Consider the following 21,894-nt stretch of genomic DNA (forward strand, 5'->3'; position numbering starts at 1 on the left):
TCACATGCAGAAGATTCCACCTTGTAGATCATATACTCCGTACTTATTTTAATTGTGATGATTCTGAGATGAATAAACAAACAAACAAACAATATTCTCTGTATGGGAAATAATTGAATTCCCAAGATGGTAATGAGTTGGATGATCCCCCAATGCCAAATGACCAAGAAGCTGCCTTGAAATAAATGGTGAAGAACAATCACAGATGACTCAGACTTTAAACGTCACAGGAGAAGTTGCTGATGTACTCACCCCAAACCAAAAATACTGGAAATCCCTTGCTGCTAGATATGCTACGTAGTATGGGACTAAGGTAGGATCTAATGCTTATGCTAATGCTAAATTTGAAAATAATACATCCTTAAATACTTGAAAGAGCCTCTTTTGCACAGGCCTATAAATTATTAAAACATTTTTTCCAATTGATTGGTTTAACATCAGGAAGTCAATCTTGGAAGTGGGATGGAGTGAGGGATTGGAAAACATTTGGGAACATATCTTACGTGTGGTTGGAAGCTAGGTTTTGTATAGGAGGATTTTGTTTTGTTTTTAAAGTGTTTTATGTTCTTATGAATCAGTGGGAGGAAAATAGACGTCTCCATGAAATAATCAGTTCTACAGTCCCTTTAGGTCCATTTTTTATTTGTTGCGTTTTCTCTTTTTGTACCACAGGTTATATAACTGTTCATGAAGTGAACAGTTTTATGCAGTATTGAAAATTAGCACAAGTCTGTTTTTTTGTCTGTGTGTAGGAAGTTTTATTTAGGAGTAACTTTGTGCCCCCTAAATGTTTGGGATTTTTACCAGCTCCAGCCAACAAGATCAATTGTATAAGATTTTGCAAGAAAATATATTTCCCCATCTGTACTGTCTACACCTCCACCATACACTATACTGCACATTCTAGTTTATTGTCCAATTCTTCCCCTTTTCTATCTTTTTAGAACTGCATTAAAAATTCAGATCCTGCACCTGAAATTACAAAATTTAGGCTTAGTTAAGTCTGGAAAGTCAATTAATCATTGAGCTATTAAATATATTCCACAAAATAAGACCCTTGACATTCATTCAAAAGGAGCATCCTTCAATGTATTACACTTAGAAGACGAAGATGTTTAAAAAATATCCATGAAAGGCCTTCATCCTCAATTGTACTGAAGTGTAAGTGATAACCTTACAAAAGTTAATTTACTGTGACTGAATTAGCAAAGTATTAATGTCTAAACACTAGCATGAATTGGACAACGAATTGCAATGTTTAATTCAGGCAGCTCACTCACTAATTCATTTCCACTGTGTGTCAATTTGGGGAATAGCTGTTTCATGTGTTTACCTGACTTATTAGCATATCAGCAACTCAGTATACAGTTTCAGAGCTTCAATCAGAATTAGAGCTCATCCCGTGCACTATTTCTGGATCAGGTCTTGACCTACACTGCACCCATTATAGTAGTTTGTTTTGAAGGCTGAAGCAGCATTTGCCCCCCCCCTCCAATTTAGTGCTGCTTTAACTGAACTAAAGCAAAACTGGAGGTTTTGTAGGAGAGGGAAGTTGTATTACTAGGATTCTTCATTGTCTGTTTCACTCTTGGTTTTGCTGTTGTTTTACCTATCAGCATCTGAGTGCACAGAATACATTTCATAGTATTTGCAGGAACCTAATCATGCTAAAGCACCATAAAGTAACCTAATCAGAAAACTCAATCTTATTTCTTCAAGCCAATCTTGTATCAGTTGCACAATTGGTGTAAAACTACTGTTCATATTGATTTTCCTTGCTTATATAGCAAGTAAATTATATAGTATGCAATAAACTCTTGCCTCATTCTGCTTTCCAGCATCTGGACTCAAGAAAGCCATTATCTCCTCTTTCTCTCTCTTCCCCAACATTCCAATACAGGTAGTCCTGGACTTATGTGCCACAATAGAAACAGGAAAAATCATTGTTAAGCAATGTGGTCATTAAGTGATGTTATGATTATTATTTTATTTGCCAGGATAATTAAGCAATGAAAGAGGCTCAACACAATAACATCTGCATCTACTCTCTATCTCTCTTTTGTTTGCCAAATATGTACAATATGCATTGAAAATTGTTGATAGTGGAGAAGCAGCAACTTTTTCATGGAGTACAGGCATAGGACTTTTACTACTGTTAGAGTTGGGCAGTTCAATTAACAGGATATTGAATTCATTTTAAGGCCTTTTATCATTGTCTGGAAGGAAGTGTTTAGAAATGTTGAAGGCTACCAAAATAGAGGTGATCAAAATTCAGTTTCAGACTAATTTATAACTGGATGAGTGTGAAAATAGAGTGAAAAGTATCGGAAATACTTTATAAATAGATACCATGAGCAGAGTACCATGAACTCTTTTCAACTTCATGATCACTCAGTTGTGGAAGATTAAGATTAAGATTAAGATTTAGTTTATTTGTATGCCGCCCTTCTCTGGGAGGGACTCAGGGCGGCGAACAACTCCAAAGGGGGAAAAAGGGAACATAAGACACAATACACATGATTAAAATAAACAAGAATCATACAACCATACAAGTCGAGAGGGGAGGCGAACTCATCAACCCCAGGCCTGCCAGCACAGCCAGGTTTTGACGGCTTTCTGGAAGGCCTGGAGAGAGGTGAGGGTCTGAATCTCCGCGGGGAGTTTGTTCCAAAGGGCCGGAGCTGCCACAGAGAAGGCCCTCCCCCGGGTAGTAGCCAGGTGGCATTGGCTGGTGGACGGAACCCGGAGGAGGCCGACCCTGTGTGATCTAACGGGTCTTTGGGAGGTAATTGGCAGCCGGCGGTCTCTCAAGTGTAGATTCATTCCTGAGCTATTTTGCTTTATTGACTTGATTTGTTTTGATTTCTATTTTGACTTTCTCTTCAGCTGAGTCTCAAAAGCCAAAGAACAGCTTCTTAATGTATTTCAGATTCTGCCACTTATTCCCAATCAGAGTCCCTGCATAGTTTTTCCTGCTCCAGCCCTGCCTTTACTTAGGTTTCTGGATCAGCCTGACCAGTTCTTTGGCAGTTTCCATTCACATCCCAAGCAAGCCCTTCTCCATTACAATCTTGAATTCCTTGACTTCTGGCTTTGCCTCTCCACCACAGATTATTGCAAAGAATTTCAGATGCATTTCAACCATGAAATCATGTCCCTTTACTATATTTAATAAAATAAGCATCAGCCTCTAGATGTAAAATTCCTTTCAAGCTCTTTCTTCTTTTACACAAAAGCGAGGAAGAATGAATAGAAATATGGATACAAGTCTATGATAAAATTATGAGCTTTCTTTTCATTGTAAGAACAAAACAACACAAAACTACAAAAGGAAGGGACATTATTTCCAATATTGATATGTGGATAAATAATGTATCATTTTAAAACTATCCAGTTAGCCAGTCATTCCTGAACTGATAGCAATATGGAAAGAGCACATTCCTAGTTATTTATCTAGTTGCAAATGGTGGAAAACATAATCATTAAAAAGTGGTGTGTAAGATGTATAAAAGCTCCTCAAATTTCATGAGTGCTCTCCACAGCATTTTCAAATAGGTTTTAATGAATTGATTTGGTTGTATGTTTACTGGAATATTTGCTATGTGAAAAGTACTTGCTGTTTACTTTTAGAGTCCTTGGTGATTTCTGAGCTTGAGAGAGCACCAAGGACCAACTCGTGAGTTATGTATGTTCTCTTCTATTGTTCACTCTTAGTATACTTCATTTAATTCAGACATTTATTTCAGCAGAATGAAAATTAGAATTAATTTAAATGAGATGAGAATATATAACGTACTGTACATGTTTGTGTGTGTGTGTGTGTGTGTGTGTGTGTGTGTGTGTGTGTGTGTGAGAGAGAGAGAGACAGACAGACATTGGTAAGATCAGCAATCAATCACCTTAGCATGAAGTTGTATATTATTGCTTAAAGGAGAGAAGCTAATAAAGCTGCCCTTTAAGAAATAGGGAACAAATTTTAAGTGTAGAGATCATTACATAAAAATAATGTGGAATACTGAGTCTGAATACTGAACTTGAAAAGCTAAGCAGGGTCAAATCTGTCTATTATTTTTTGGAAGACCATGAAGAAATCCCATGACTATAGTTAGATTGGCATGTTGAAAAAACATCCTGGAAGAAGGCAATGAGCCATATTCATATTGTGGGCAAGAAAACTCACATGTTCATGTCACTCAAAACAGAGTTGAAACATGAAAAAACAGAGAAGTGGTTGTAGTAATTGTTACTTTGGGGTTTCAGTGTAAATATTCCTGGATGAATTCAATAGCCATCTGGACAGCTGATACAGAATGGCATCTTTAAGATGACTCACTGATCTTGGGAAAGTAAAAGACAACATACAGGAAAATATAACAGATAAAATAATGCAAATCATAAGGATTTGCATAAGGGGTATTATAGAATAAAATTGTTTTCTGTGAAAAGTATGTATTTTTAGATTCTGTGTGATCAAAAGGACTATTTTAAGAAAGTGAAGTGCTATTGTTGTTAAATTAGAGATATGGAGGTGTGAATACTGTTGTTGGTGATAACAGAATAAGGTTGTGTTTATGGGCATTTAAAAAAGATCATAGTTAATATGATTTGTTGTATTTTATGATATTTTAAGGATCGAAACTGGCTAACATAAGAATCCAGGTAAGTTTTCTTTTTTGTTGCCAAGGTTACTACAAAGGATGGTATTATGTTGTTGTAGGATAGTTGAATCTACCATTGGTAAAATAAGCTAGATTAGTTCATAACCTCTTCAGCTGCAATTTCCCAACCATGGAAAAGGCTCATGAATATCAGATATCACTTCAACATTTGGAATGCTGGAATGAAAGTACTACAAAAGCTCCTCATATTGACACTAAATATCCAGAAATCCTGTTTAAGAAATATGCTTAGGTTCAAACATTGTCATAACAAAGGCTTGTTCCAATAAGGCTAGTGAACTTCAACTAGTTCATTTACATGTAGAAAAATGTCTTTAGAAATGGGGAACACGCGTTCCGGAGTCAGTTAATATTCATGGGTGGAATCTCATTGTCTTTAATGAGGCTATAGCCTTTTTAAAATATAAACCAAATACAAACCAATTATAAACCAGGACACAAGTGGTAGGCTGAATTTGAACCAATCTAATTAATAATTAATACTATACATTTTTACATGAAATGGTTAGACTGTATAAACTATGACCATTATCTGATTAACAAACCAAATATATCTACATTGATAGCCCTTTAAGACCATGGCTGGCTACATATTGATTTCATATCAGGTCTATGTTGCTTATATCAAGGGTGTCAAACTGGCAGCCCGTGGGCAGATGCATCACATGCAGCCATGCCCACCCCAGCTCTGCAAAGGGGAAAAATGTTGTGAAATGTCATGTGATGGCAATGTGATGTGGCGAGTTTGATACCCGTGGCTCAGTATCCATCCATTCCTCTTATGCTACTGTCACTAGATTTCAAGTTATATTCTAACATCACATTATGAAAACCTGTACTAGGTCCTGGCCTAGTTAGTATGTAAAATGGAAATTCATTGGAAGCTCCTTGTCACTGAAGCTGTGAGCTTTTTAATGGGAAATGTAATATTTATGTAATATAATAGAAACTTATTTTTTAAAAGTTGCCAAATAGAGGATGAAATGGAAGTCAGCAGATGTTTTATTTTTTCCTCTTCTCTTACAGCTCACTCATTTCCATTTGTTATCTCCTTTTGTGTAATAACAATAGTGTGTTCATCATTCTTTGTTGCAGGTAGAAGAAACATCCAATTCATTAAGGATCATGTCTCTCTGCCTGTCACTTGGATTTACCAGTCAACACTACGATGTGCAAGAGGTGTGCTTCAGCCTTTTCTGCAAAAGAGAGGGAGGTGCTGAGGTGCTATTAGAGCTAATTAGAAGAAAGTCAATTACCAGAAACTTTTCCCCAGAGGAATAAAAATGCCAGACAGCCACATCAGCTGTCTTTTGTTATATTTGCAAGTTTACTGAGAGCAACATTATTTAATGCTCATCTGTGTGTGTGTGGGGGGGGGGGGGTTCTTAGACTTTGAAATCCAATATTTATACACTAGCTATTAAAGTGATTATTGCAGTGCAATCTTAGCCTCAAATTATACCTGTAGTGGATCATGGAATCATAGAATTGTGGAATTGGAATATACTATGAGGATCATCTAGCCCAGGGATGTCAAACACATAGCATCATGTTGTCATCATGTATTGCATGATGGATAGACTATATTTACCCCCCTTTGCTAAACTGGGCATAGGTGTGGCCAGCATGTGATGTATTTGGCCTGCAGGCTGCAAGTTTGACACCCCTGATCTCTAAGTGCTTAAGAAAACCAGTTAAGCATCCAGGTTCTTATTTAAAACCTCCAATGAGGGAAAATCCATAAGCTCCATAGGTGGAGCTGTACAAAACTTATAACTGAACAAGATGTAAACACATTCAAGAATATTCATTATTTCTCTTCTTAGTGCCTGATCATTTCCCCTATGACATCTTTTTACATACCTGACCTCATGCCCACTCTTCTTTTCTTCAAACTAAATATCATGTTCCTTCAGATTTTCTTCATAAGTTAGACCCTTAAGTGCCTGTCTCATCTTGGTTGTCTTCTTTCACTCTATTCTAATAGAGTCAATATCAGAAGCAGCTGATTCTCTATTCTCTAAATTCTCTATTCCAGCAGAATAAAATATTATGCCAGCAGAAAAAATAACTTGAACTATATAGGTGTAGACTTTGAATCTTAAGAAAATTGGTCATGTACCTCAGAACCTGAAGATGCACATTTGGATATGGCATAAAGATAAATACTTTTTCAGAGTATCTATTCACCTTACCTCAGATAATGGATATACTCGGAAGAAAGATTTGAATAATGAAATAAAGGCCAGGAGGGGTGATAGATGATTTGACACAGTTCTGAAGAAGCACAGTTGAACATGTGTATGAGCAGAAGACACAACCAGATTCCCCCCCCCAAAAAAAACAATGGTACTTCCTCCTGTTTTTGGCACAAAATTTTCACATACCAACTTATCATGACTAAGTTTTATTTGATTTTCCTATTGTGAGAAAATGTAAAGGCAACTAGAGCTTTAGGGAATTCTTCCTGTCACTAGTATAACTTGCTTTCACATTCATTATCTGAAAATTGTCACATCACCGTTGTGAAATTGTGACATCAGAATTTGATGTTAAGTAATTATGATAATTATAATGATGATAATAGATATAAAACACCTGAGTTCACCTTTATGACTGCCACAGCAACTGAGGTGTTTTCAGAGATTATGCTTCTGTTTAGGAACTTTCTGCCTGAACAAATTAACCTTGTTAAGAGAAAAAAACCCAGGTGTAAGAAAGATAAAACCTGAGTTGCTAAAAGAAAGACTAGTGTGATAACCTATTCTGGATGCTGCATTCATATAATAATGAATGCATAATAGTCATAGAAAAACCAATGCAAGCTAGTAAAATCAAACTAAAATATGTTTATTGTAGCTTTCAGTATATCTTACCTTTTGTGCTCTTCGCTTATCAGCTCTTTGATTCTGATGATAAATTCGGCTGAAATTGGAAACAATAACTGGGACAGGAAGAGCAATGACAAGTACACCACTCAGTGAACAAATGGAGCCAAATATCTTGCCAGCAATTGTCTTGGGCACCATATCTCCATAACTGGTGTGGGGAAAAAAAGGAGACAAATAAAATAGTACTGTTAGTACTAAGCAGAGCATATATAAACACTGGTCAATCTGAAATCTGGAGCAGTGCTTCTCAATCTCGGTAAATTAATCTAAAATATGTGGACTACAACTCCCAGAAATCCTCCGCCAGCATGGGGCATTCTGGGAGTTGAAGTCCACACATTAAGCAGCTGAGATGGAGAAACACTGATGTAGAGCAAGTTTTTTAATCTGTTACATGGAATTCTGACGTTTCAAAAGAATTAGATGGGATTCTGTAATAGAAAATGCAATCTAGAGCCTTGAACTGAGTCATATTAACTTCCCAAAATTGTGTAAAATTTGAATACTCTGCTAACAAAAGGTTCTGCTGAATCTATTTTAAACGTCCTACACTCTTTACTGAATCTTAGTTTGTCTTCATTTAGTGTGATGAGAACTTACCTAGGCAACAACCTGCTCCATCGGATGTTCCATTTAGCACTTCTGCTGAATAAACCCCTGTAGCCCAAGATATAAAAGCAATCTTGAGCTCTATAAAAATGACAGATGATGCATTATCCCATAGTTGCTTTGTTTACATTAACAACAATCTCATGGTGATGGATGTGCTATTTAAGCTTTTACCTGTTTTTCTTCAAGCCACTCTGAAACTAGTTTTTGGCAAAAATGAGATGACTTCAGATTTTGCATCAATTTTTCTAAACCAAGAATGTTACAATTTTCAGTTACTTTTAAAAGTCACTGGGACTTTTATGTCTAGAGGTTTTTTTTAATCCAAATGCACCCCATATACACTAACTGACCTGTACAATATTAACATAAGCAAAAATGTATAAAAGCAAGCATATAATTCCATTTTCAGGTAATAGTTCAATGTTCAATTGCCTCTACTATAGATTATTCATTATAATGGCTGTTGTAATGAACTCTAGGAATTTCCTGTCTTCATTTGTGTAGTAAACTATTGATACTGACCACAAAACAAGAAATAGAACCTGGAACATCTAACACTAAAAGTCTTTCCCGCTGAGTATATATGGTGGATTTTAATTCCCCTAATCTATAGTCAGTACAACCAGTAAGGAAAATTGAGTTAATAGGGAAACCTGACAATAAAATTCATTCTACTTACATCAAATCTTCATAATCAATTCTGAGACACACTAATTAGAAGGTCTGTGAGATCTTTTGATCTATAGATAGCTTTACTGAACTGCATCTTCAAACTGAATTTTTTCCATTCTATTTCCAGATAGGTTTACTGCATTGAACCAAAGCAAGTGACTCCAAATTTGAATAGAATTAATTCAGTCTGATGGTTCAAGATGAATATATACAACAAATTAAACTGAATTACAGTTTCATGTAAGATTTGGGGTATATTCCTATTAATTGACTGAAAATAGTGAAAAATAAACTTATATTTTAAAATAAATTATAAGATTAATTCCTTTTGTGTGTATCCTAATGCCAGCTTTTTGAGGTAGATTACTTAAAAAACATACAGCACACCAATTTATTGTTGTTTCATACAACAACAACTTTTACTAAAGAGAATCAAGTTTCATTCTTGTTCACTATTTCTTCCCAGGGCTAAGTGGATGTTTACCTAACAATTCTTGCTTTCTTCAGGGTTAGCCTGGTGTTCCTCCACAACTGGTAAAATCAGCACAAGATATTAAATGTTAAAAGGTTTACTTAACACAACATATTTTTCATTCCCACCTTTCAGGTGAATCTTAAGACAGGACATATGGACCAATAACACACAAATCACCTACTTGGACAATCATCAAAATTAAGCATGGACCCCTCTTTCCAGATCATGAGAAGTATAAGGCCAAGCATTGCTACAAGAATTAGAAGCAATATAAATACTCTCAGAATTAACCACAAAAATAATCAGGGACATTACACCATAACCAATCTGTAATTTGTTACTGAAATATCTAGATTTTTCTCAAGGGCTTATAATCAATACCGATTTTTGCTGAAAGATTCTTGGATGCCTATAAAGTGTTTAATACTTCTTTATAAAAGTACAAACTATCAGTTTACTGACCACATTTCCAAAGACTTTTAAACCATTGCAAGAATACAAATTAGTTCATACATTCTAGAATTACTATTTCTCTGTATTAGAAAACTGAAGTACCTCTCTGCTTGGATCAATAGTATTTAAAACCATAGGGAATAGTATGTCTTATAAAACAGATACAGCAGAAATCTTTTATTCAATTTTTTCAGTAATACAGGTATTTCTCAGTAAAAAATATTAAATAAACACCTTTAAAATTTTTATCTTTTTAAGGTTGCATATGCATCCAAATATAATACTTCTTTTTAAAAGGTAAAGAAATAAATAAAAACTCTAGTAAATGTCAATACTTATAAGATGGGTTCTAAAGCTTACATCAATATACACTGTAAATCAATTGGACAACAAAGAAGGGGAAATTCAAAAATTAAATATTTATCTATATTGCTTTTATATTTCTTTTTGTTCTAACAATGATAAATAATAATGTAGTGGAGATTTTGCTGTTAGGCTAAAAATTCATACATTTTTTCTTTAATATGAAAACAATACACTCTGCTTTACATCTTTTATAAGTGTTATAAAAGCATTAATGGTATAACCTAATTATCTGTCCATGTGTAGATATTATCCTCTTTGAAAATATATCTGTTATAAATTAAAGAAAAAAGATTTTGAATGAACAAAAGAGGTTTGCTTCTAAAACTCACTACCTCCTTGTCTAACAGAGCCAGAGGGATATGTTCCTATATTAAACTTTGCTTTTTTTTTTAAAAAAAAATGAACTTGTATAGCAACCCCCATTGAGATGCACAAGTGTTGGGCAAGTGTATGAAGCTTCATTTAGAACAGAATAATAAAATTTTGGTGCTTTGGAAAATAGTTTGATATCTTTGTCTTTGTAGGTGCCCCTCAAATATTGGAATCATGTCTGCCCTAGTCCTTTTTCATTACACTGGACATATCCAATTCCTATAACCATTCTTTGTATGTTTTAGCCTCCACTCCCTTACGGTAATCATTCTGGTTGCTCTTCTCTGCACTCTTTCTAGAGTCTCAACTTCTTTCTTATATAGTGGTGACCAGAACTGGATGCAGTATTCCAAGTGTCATCTTTTTTATTTGCACATGCATAGGGTAATGTGCCAGCATGACTATATGTTGATGGCGCATGGAACAGTGTTAATAGGAATGCCATTTAAATACACAGAAACCCTCAAAATCCTCTCAATTAGCTCTGGTCACTTGTAAGATGTGGTCTTACACATTTGAGATTCTTATTTTTCACAAAACTTTAAACCTTGCTCTTTCCCAGACAAAGATTTGTTGAGAAGAATTATACCTATTACAGTCCTTATCTTGTTTCTAGAGGATCACCAAGTATAGTGATATATATATCCTGAGTTTCTTTGATTTAATTTTATCTGCATCAACTATTACTGATACCAATGATTTCTTCTATTTCTCAGAATCCAATCTGTGTTGGTTAATGGGACAGAGATTCAGTCGGAGCTTACAGACTCACGCTGAAGCCCATCCTGAGGGAACTTCTCTCTCACCAAAATGTTACCAATCTGGATTGGATGCTCCAAATCCCAGATTATTCTGGGACATGTATATGTATCTTTATTTGCATTCTATTTTGTGCCAAAACAAAGCATTGGACTGGATATGTATTTATGATAGAATAACATGAGAGTAACTCAGGGCAAACAAAGAGGAATACTGATACAGTGAAAAAAGTTTTCAAGAATTTTAGACATAGTGCATTTGTTTAATACAACCTACCTTATTACATGTTTGTAAATGAAATTTACGGAGAGGAAGGCTGACCCATTTCACTCTATAGAAACTGAAATAATGACTATTACTTTTACCCATTATAACTGGGTGCAGAGCTTGTTTTGCAATGAATTGGATCTCACAAATTTTGATATGTTTTTTTAATTCTAATCAGTTTGTTCTCTCGAAAACTATTTTGCAATTATTTTAAAGTTCAACCTTATTTTTACTGAACTAAATCCAGTTGATGGTTGATTGATAATATTGGTGTCTATGGATAATTGTCTATTTTTCACTAATACATTAAGCAATTAGAAATAGAAAGTAATTTAAAAAGAAAATAAACAATAACAGGAGCACTGGTGAAATAATGGGTAGAATGCAGTATTGCAGAGAAACTCTGCCCACAGCCTAGAATTCAATCCTGATGGGGTTCAAGGTTGACTCAGGTATATAAGTCTAAGTGCTATTGATATTGCAAACTGAAAGTAAGCCAAGACATTTTTAATTAAATATGAAATAGTCTTATAACGTGTGAAAGGAGGGAAGTTCTGACCAATCACTTCATAGACACTGCGGAAAACTCTTCATATTTCTTTGTATCTTTTACTGGTTTTATCATCTAAGAGTCTGGGACATATTAAATCTAATGTAGATCTGGTATGGTATATGGATTTCCATTTGACCTTAGTTACTATGGGCTGGTTATTTTTCCCAGGTTTGTTACTAGGAAGTTAAGGTCTGAGGTCGCAACTTGTATTTGCAGCTTAATTTGCTCAGAGAAAAAGTGGATTATTTCTGTAAGAAGTCCATAAATAATATATGAGCAAACAAAGGTTATATAGCTTTAATATTCTTTGTGGATTTTGCTATAATGGCTAACAAAGCTATCGTTTTGGAAATTGTTATGACCTAGTATACTGTCTTTAAAAGAAACTGTCTAGATCAGCGATGGCGAACCTTTTTTGGCTCATGTGCCATAAGCGGGGGGAGTGCAGGGGGGGGGGTGCGTGAGCATGATGTACCCATAATGCAATGCGCAACTCCCCCAGTGCACATGTGTGTATGACAGGCCCTCCCCCTATTTTTTCATGCTTTTTTCGCCCTGCCCAGGCTCCAGAGGCTTTATAGGAACCTGAGGAAGGTGAAAACAGCCCCCCCCCGTCCCCCTGGAGGCCCTATGGAGGCTTCAGGAGCTTCCCTGAAGCCTCTGGAGTGCAAAAACCCGGCCCTATGGGCAAACCGGAAGTTTGGAAACAGACTTCTGGTTTGCTCGTAGGGCCGCTTTAAGCCCTCTGGAGCCTACAGGGGTCTTCTGGAGGCTGAAAAACGACCCTAGGAGCAAACCAGAAGCTTTCTCATAGGGCTGTTTTAAGTCCTCCGGAGCCTTCAGGGACCTTCAGGAAGCTTCCCTGAAGGCTCCGGAGGACAAAAAACAGCCCTACAAGCAAACCAGAAGTGACTTACTGTTTTCTCTTAGGGTCGTTTTTCGGTCTGTGGAGCCTTCAAGGAAGCCTCCTGAAGGTCCCTGAAGGTTCCAGAGGACTAAAAATGGCCCTACGAGCAAACCGGAAGTCCCTTCCCGAATTTCCGGTTTGCCCGTAGGGCCAGTTTTTTGCACTCCGGAGGCTTCAGGGAAGCTACTGAAGTCTCCGGAAGGCCTCTGGGGGGGGGGGGGGGAGGCGGTGGAGGCTGTTTTCACCCTTCCCAGACTCCTATAAAGCCTCTTGAGCCTGGGAAGGGTGAAAAATGGCTTTAAAAAAGGCTGAACTCAGCTGGCCAGCGAGCGCATGCAATGCCTCACGTGCCCTGACAAATGGCTCCATGTGCCACCCGTGCCACCTGTGTGCCATAGGTTCGCTATCCCGGATCTAGTGCAGAGGTTAGTATCTTTTTCAAATGGTGGGCATTTCTGTACCTTCACATGAGATTTGGGGCTTTTAAAAAAGAAATAATTCATTTTTCTTGAATTGTAATATGCTATGTATGGTATCTGGTGATGTCATGGACATCTGTGAATGTTGTGTTGCCATCTGAAGCAATGTGCAAAGTTCAATGAGACTTGATTCTCTAAATAGAAGCTTTTGTGTGTGTTTGTGTGGATGAGTGCATAAGTGCATGCATGGGTGACAGGTGGGTTGCTAGTGGTTCACACCAGTTCAGGCGAACCGGTTGTGAAAATTGGCATTTAGTTGCCGAACTGATAGGGCCAGCAGGCTGGATACACCCCCAAACCAGTTCTCCGGTTGCCATGGTCATTGCCAGCTTGGTTTTTAATCATTTTTTAATGTTCTGCACATCCGCAGAACAATGTACTCTCAACTATGCATGTGCATGCAGCAAACCAGCAGCAATGCTGGCAGGAACCTACCCTTGATGGGTGAGTGAATACTTTGATGGAATAATAGAAGTATATTTTAATATTTTTTTCATGTTGGGGAAATGGGCATTATTTTCTGTAACAATTATTAGGACTGGGGATAGAAGCATACGTAGATTAAACAGGGATAAGAGCAATCCACCTCATTCAGACACCTGTTAGTCTGTTCAATTTCCAGTTAGGATACTGGAAACTGCATGATCAGGAAAGACTTGGAGAAGGAGGATATTTGACAATTACACTTATTTTGGTATACAACAAATCATCTATGTGAAGTAATTTGATTAGAAATTAGAAATCACCCCTCCAAAATATGAGAGAGGTAAGAAATTCATGCTACTTTCTCTCTTGATTAGCCTTGTAAATGAAGCAAAAAATACCTTTCTGGAGGATAAATGATCAGGACATATTTGTGCCATGTTTACCTCTATTCCATTGCATGGAATCCTAAGATGTGTAGGTATCTGTGAACATGTACAAAATGAGACTCCTGCCTAAACTTATATACCTGGAAAAAAGAACCATTCAAAGCTATCCCCCAGTAATTGTCATATTTGAAGTTATGAAGTACAGGTATATGACTATCCATTCTCTTGCATAACCCTGGCAACAATAAAGAGCTATTTTATTCAGTGATGAAACTAAGGCATACTTTTTCCCTTCATTTTTCAAAGAAAAACAGGAAGAAAATACAGATAAAAAAGCTAAACTGTATCAGCACGAAACTCTAATGCACTGAAGTAATATGAAACTATATAAATGGCATTTTAGAAATAAACAAAAATGACAATAAAATGTTCAATTTGCTAGGACAAAAAAACCCACACGATTTTCAGAAACAGATCAAAATAATATCAAGACAAAAAAAAAGTCAGAGGCATTTTTAGAGAAGGAAAATGGATCTCGTAAGTATTCTCTAGCATGAGGGTCCACGTTTCACAATTTGCAATTGGCTTGGATCTAATGAGAAACGCAAAGTATTATTGGTTACAAGCAATATCCAATGGTTTTGTACGATAGTCAGGCAGGTGGCTATTGCAAAAGGAACAGATGAATAAAGGAGGCAAAATATCAAATGGAAGCTGAGAATAATATTTTCTTGAGGCCAAATATTGTTGGACACATGTAACTCTCTCCAAATTGACAGATTTGATGAAAGAAGTTTGATCTCCATAAAACACTTTTATGGCCTAATAACCATCCTTGAAATATTTTAGTCAGATAATTTAAATGGTGAAGAACCGAGGCTAATTAACATTGTGCTTGCATCATGTCTATCAATTGTAGTGCATGAAAATTATTTTTAAGATGTTACAAACTGAACTATGATCTTCTAAATTAAAAGATATATTTGTGTATCTATCTATCTGCACAGATGCACACACAAATGACTTTCAGGTTTAATTTCTAATCATACAGATAATGATTAACGAAAGTTCTAATATTTCTGGCCACTTTCAGTCCCATCCTTGTAATAGACCATCCAGGCGCAATGTCTGTAGACAGGGCCCACAAAAACACGATACTACTGGTTGTACTTCTTGTTCTCAAGATCACATGTTTCCTCCTGTCTGTTTGTCATTAGTATCTTATTAGTATCTTGGGAAAAGGACTCAAAACACAACTGTATCAGCCAAAACAAGATTGTTGGCAGGTCTGAAGTAAGTTGTATCTTTATTTTCCAACTCCTTATAAATCTTTACTACAGTTTAGATTCTTCATTTCAGGAAGAGGCACCACACAGCCTTATTTCTGCTACAAGGAAACATGAAGAAGGCTCCTGCTTGTGATTTATAGTTTCTTCTGTTCTCATCCAGGAATGAGATGATATAAAGCATGTTCTCATTTACACTTGTAGATTGATGGTTTGAAGACTCTATAATAGCAATAACAATACAATATAATACAATAGCAGAGTTGGAAGGGACATTGGAGGTCTTCTAGTCCAACCCCCTGCCTAGGCAGGAAACCCTATACCATTTCAGACAAATGGCTATCCAACATCTTCTTAAAGACTTCCAGTGTTGGGGCATTCACAACTTCTGGAGCAAGCTGTTCCACTGATTAATTGTTCTAACTGTCAGGAAATTTCTCCCCAGTTCTAAGTTGCTTCTCTCCTTGATTAGTTTTCACGCATTGCTTCTTGTTCTACCCTCAGGTGTCTTGGAGAATAGTTTGACTCCCTCTTCTTTATGGCAACCCCTGAGATATTGGAACACTGCTATCATGTCTCCCCTAGTCCTTCTTTCTATTAAACTAGACATACCCAATTCCTGCAACCATTCTTATATGTTTTAGTCTCCAGTTCCCCAATCATCTTTGTTGTTCTTCTCTGCACTCTTTCTAGAGTCTCCACATCTTTTCTACATTGTGGTGACCAAAACTGAATGCAGTATTCCAAGTGTGGCTTTACCAAGGCATTATAAAGTAGTATTAATGCTTCATGTGATCTTGATTCTATCCCTCTTGATTCTATCCCTCCCACTTAAATAGCAATAGCACTTAAACTTATATACCACTTTACACTGCTTTACAGCCATCTCTAAGTAGTTTACAGAGTTAGCATATTGCCCCCAACAATTTGGTTCCTCATTGTACCCACCTCAGAAGGATGGAAGACTGAGTTAACCTTGAGCCTGGTGAGATTTGAACTGCCAAATTGTAGTCAGTTGGCAAACAGCAGAAGTAGCCTGCAGCACTGCACTCTAACCACTGTGCCACCACGGCTTAGAGTAAGATACTCTTAAGTCAATGTTTTGGAAATGGCCAATACAAATATTGTCTGAGACTATAAATAAGGCTATGAATTGACTTTTGAGTTTTCAAAGCTACCTTATATCAACAAATCTTTCTTAGTATGAAAAATAAATATTTTATTTTCAATTGTGAACAAAGCTCTTTCGGTGTGCGGAGGTTATTTAAATCTAAGTTATGACTGATCTAGAGCTTAAACCTAAAACCCAAGGACTTAGACCATCAAGGGAAAAAAATCACATACTATATCTTTCTTAGATGTGACTAGGCTTAATTTTAAGGAAAACTCTCTTTATTGAGAAGACTTATTGCATAGATAGTTCACAAAAATAAGAAAATTGTCAATAAATGGGATAGTAGAAAATGCCAGCTTCATGGAAAAGGCAATATTACTGAGTTCTAAATGAAAGTGGATATCCAAGAGTAGTATCATTATTTTACTGGAATTATTTGCCTAGACAGCTACAGTGCACTTAGTACATTTACCAATTATTAGGAGATAAAATATATGTTCAGTGTTGTGACACAGCTATCAGTCCCCCCCCCACCTTTATCTAATTCTAAATAACAAACACTATAAAAAAAGACAAGATAAGCAACAGAGCTTAAAAATCCTTCTAAGATGCAGGGTTTTGAATCTGCAGGTCTTGGTTGAAGAAAAAAATATGCTTCTATGACTGCAAACTGTTTAATTTATATATTATGAACAACCATTCATAATATATACATTTACATCAACCATTTTGATGTGAGATAGAAGGAACTGTATGCAAAAGGGTTTTCTCTCAGAATGTACCTTTGGGAAAGAAACTGCAGTTGGGTGTGGATAACTTGCTTTGTAGATAGATATGTTGATCTCTGCTGATATGGAGAATATTTAATTAGACAGAACAAGGATCTGATTTGGAATAAGCCCATTTTCTATGTGAAAAATAAAAGCACCTAACTATGGACAGGGACATGAACTATATTCTAAAACTCATTTTGGAAGGCATTATATTTCCAATTTTTCATATTCATAGGGGTGGGTGGTGATTAGTATTATAATGAGCCCTCAGAGCAGGTCAGTATGCACTCCCTCCCTTTTTTGCAGCCATTATAACCAATGGATACAGTGGGATTTTTTTACTACCCGTTCTGTGAGTGTGGCTTGGTGAGTATAGTGTGGCTTGGTGGGCGTGGCTTGGTGGGCATGGCAGGGAAGGTTACTGTAAAATCTCAATTTCCTCCCCACTCCAGGAGAAGGTTACTGAAAAATCCCCATTTCCTCCCAATCAGCTGGAACTCAGGAGACAGAAAATAGATGGGGGCGGGGCCAGTCACAGGTGGTATTTATCAGTTTTCCGAACTACTCAAAATTTCTGCTACCAGTTCTCCAGAACTGGTCAGAATCTGCTGAACACCACCTCTGATTATAACCCAAAATTGTACATACAAACTGAATGTTAAAAAAATAAGAGTCCCACAATTAACTCCAGACCCAAATATTCAATCTGTACATAAGCAACAGCATCATCTAAATCCTGTAGTCATTCTACCCCACAAAATTAAACACTGTCTGTGTTTGCCAAATCATTGCCCATAGTTGACCTAAGCAAAGACACCTTTTATTTTTGTTACAAAATATAAAACAAAGCAGAAAACAAAACAATTTGCAATGAAAAAAAACTGAAGGGCTTTTATCTATTTTTTATGTCTTTCCCCACAGTGTCCCTTTAATACTGCAGCTGTTTGATCATTTGATTTGTTGAGAGGGTTCATAAATGAAATGCTAGCAATAGAGACTGTGCTTCTCCCCTCAGGCAGTTGAGCAGTGAATAAATACTTTTCAGAGGTACTATGAATGACACAGTCTGATATTTCTCATTTCCATGTGATATCACAGCTGTAACTGATAGTCCAGAGAGATACTATAAACCAAAGTGCAAAAGCATGTGAATCAGTCTACTATTGAAAGCTATTACATTGTTTGAATTTTCTAAAAGGATTACTAGGATGGTCTCTTACAGTTTTAAAGGCTCTTAGTCCTCTTTTGAGCAATCCTTCATCACAGTTCTGCTTTCTCCTCATCCATTACATCCATTATGGACAGTCCTCTGGGGTGGTTATACTTTGTTTCTATTTTTGACAAAATAGAAGAAGTAAAAGAAATACTTTCTTGAAAGTATTATAAAAGAACCTGAATTCTTCTTTCTAATGAGTTATGCTAGACAGTGTGTGTGTGTGTGTGTGTGTGTGAGAGAGAGAGAGAGAGAGAGAGGGAGAGAGGGAGAGAGGGAGAGAGAGAGAGGAATGGATAGCTAAACAAATATAGAAAACTGGAATGAGTGCAGGCAGCTTCAAAAAATGTTAGTATCCAATAGGTGCTTCTACTGAGTTGGATATGGTAGTCATTTCCTGCAATTAATTTGATTCATGCATTAGAACAGTATTTTTCAACCTTGGCAATTTTAACTTAGGGTGAACTTCAATTCCCAGAATTTCCCAGCCAGTAGTAGAGGAAAGGTATACAAAAATAAGCAGATCTGTTTTGTCAATTTACAGGAATGATAGACATTGATATGAGAACAGTATGGAAGAAATGTATCGTATTCATTTCCTGTTTTTATAATATGAATTTTGATCTTTTGGTGAATGTGAAGAAATACAAAAAATAGCCTTATTCAAATATTGAATATTCTGATACAAACACAACTGTTGCCTGATAGATTCAGTCTCAGAAGATAGCTCTAAAATGTATTTATTTATTATATGTTGATCCTACTTTTATTACTTAATAGGTAACTCAAAGAGGTGAACTACTCTTTCCTCTCCTATTTTCCCTGCCATTACAATCATGTTTAGTGGGTCGGGCTGTAAGATAGTTACTGGCCCAAAGTCAGCCAGCCAGCTTTGATGTCTTAGCCGGTACTACAACTCATTGTCTCCTGGTTTCTTGGCTGGCACCTTACCACTACATCAAACTGCCTCTCTCTCTACAGCTTACATCACAAGATATCCAAAGATAATGCATTATTTTCTCCAGGTAGGCTGGACTGTTGTCGCATATTGTACTTGGGAGTTTTTTTAAAAGAAGTAAAAGATATATCTGATTTCATTATTTTATTACAGCAATTCAATTTTTTACAGGAAGTAAAGCCCTTCCTAACCCAATTTAAACATCTAAAACCAAGGTCATAGGTATATGTTTCTGTAATTAAAATGTAACTTTTCAATACTTTTAATACTTTTTCACCCTTTCCTATTATTTTAGTTTTAGTTTTAGGCTACCTATGTGGGAAGAGTAAGTTGATTCATTCACTGTGATAATGCAAAGCATTTGCAAGTTGACTTTGGGAAACTTTAATTCCTATTAAAGGAGACAACCAGGCCTTGATGAGCTATAAAGCTAGTCTCCAAAGTAGAGGGTCATTAAAGTATATGAGTGTATATATATATTGTATATCTGTAACTGTGGATTAAACAGAGTGAAATTAAAGTACCTGTCATTGTATGAACTGCCTTGGGGAATTTAATATAGCCGACTTGTTCTTATGGATACTAGTTTGCTAATTATCCTCAGAGTAGAAAAGCCCAGTAATTGTCCAGAACTGTTTTCTTTTACATTATGTATCCTAGGAACAAAGATCTACTGTGCATGAGAACACATCAAGTTCATGCCGATCAGTAGTGGGTTTCGGCTCCTGTTGCAACCATGCTGCACATGCATGCACACCCACTGACTGCGACACTCCAGCTGCTTGTTGGAGCATCTTGCAGGCGTCGTATGCTGCATGCACGTGCGCAGATGGCCTATTTCCTTCAAATACAGGTTAGGAACGAATACGGGTGGGCGGGCCCTCCAAAGCACTGTTCCGGTACTGTGGCTGCTGCTTCTGGCAGGCACCAGTACGCACATACCAGGCATACCGCCTGCAACCCGCCACTGATGCCGATTTGACAATTCTTTCCAAGTCCCATGATAGAAGATGCTTTTAAACATTGTTTTCAGAGGCATTGACATATAGAAAGTAGGATCAGGAACAATGTTAAGCTTCTGGGAAAAAAAATTAGCAACACCATTTTGGTCAATGTTGGCAAATTGTAGGCACAGTTCAGGAGCTGGACCCTGCTACAGATGTCACATATTGTGTCAAATATCTATGGCTGATGGTAAAAGAATTCATTGAAAGAGAGTATTTGACTTATATTTTCCTTGTTATTTTCCTGAAAGATGATGTCATAAGACTTAATGGATGTGAACTATGGCTCATCCTCAATTTCCTCAGAGGAAGAATGGCACTCAACTGATCTAACTGGTGTCCTGTGTGAATGGAATAAAACAATTTTCACTTTGTGGTTCCATTCATCTTGTTGTCTTGGAATTTGCTATTGCCTTTTGGGACTTATTTCAGTTTTCCAGTATAGTCTACTATTTAATCACTAAATAAGCATGTGTAATTCTATTTAAATCTGTTGATGTCAGTCCAGTTTTATATTCTCAAGTTTATCCTTTTTATTCTGCATTTCAGCTTCAGATTCATGCTTCAACTCTTGCCTTTTCTGTTAATTGACATGTTTATACAAATAATTAGGATAAATAATTCCCCTTGTTGACAATAGCTGCCCAATATGCTACATAGTATGGGAGGAACTAATTGTAATGCTAAAAATGTTGGCAATAGCACATAAAAGCAACAGTGTGACATTCTCTTAATTTATTAAATTTATTAAATATGAATTAAGGAAACATGGTTTTAATAATTGAGTTTATAGAATAAATATCACAGCTTTGTGTTATGTCCACCTGAAAATGTGAGGGTTACAATTCATAGTTGCATGAATATCTGGGGTGGGGTGTGGGGTTAAGCTTTAAGAGTGTCATATCTGCAGCAATTCAGTGAGGGCATTGTAAAGATCAGTGACCTGTCAGAGGAATTTTTGTGGTTGGGTAAGAGCTTTGCTTTTAAAATGCATCTGTTCTACCAAGTATTCACTGCAGCCAATGAACTATACCTTCATCTAAGGTGGTTAGGCGCTGTTTTGTATGGCAGCTTTTCAGCTGTTTAAGGTTTTAAGCACACTACTTTTATACATTTTATTGAACTGCATTAGTTTTAATTAGTCCTAATATTCCTGCTTTTGAACTTCTGTGAGATTTTTTTTTAATGTTGAAAAGTGTATTAAAAGCTCATTTTAGATATTTTTAAAAAACCCGTAGGAATTAATATG

At 36.4% G+C, this 21,894-nt stretch overlaps 1 protein-coding gene across 2 annotated transcripts in view; it reads right to left on the minus strand.

Annotated features, from left to right (window-relative positions):
- Window positions 1–21,894, minus strand: part of KCND3 (potassium voltage-gated channel subfamily D member 3) — a 291,154-nt gene that overhangs the window by 51,404 nt on the left and 217,856 nt on the right. For both annotated transcript variants that reach the window (XM_014067356.2, XM_014067355.2), the window contains exon 3: window positions 7,556–7,718. In XM_014067356.2, coding sequence (XP_013922831.1) covers window positions 7,556–7,718 — 163 coding nt within the window. The remainder of the gene's footprint in view (window positions 1–7,555; window positions 7,719–21,894) is intronic.

Source organism: Thamnophis sirtalis, unplaced genomic scaffold (assembly GCF_051295495.1).
Source record: "Thamnophis sirtalis isolate CommonGarterSnake01/CBP01778 unplaced genomic scaffold, rThaSir2_p1.2 scaffold_7, whole genome shotgun sequence".
Taxonomy (NCBI): domain Eukaryota; kingdom Metazoa; phylum Chordata; class Lepidosauria; order Squamata; family Natricidae; genus Thamnophis; species Thamnophis sirtalis.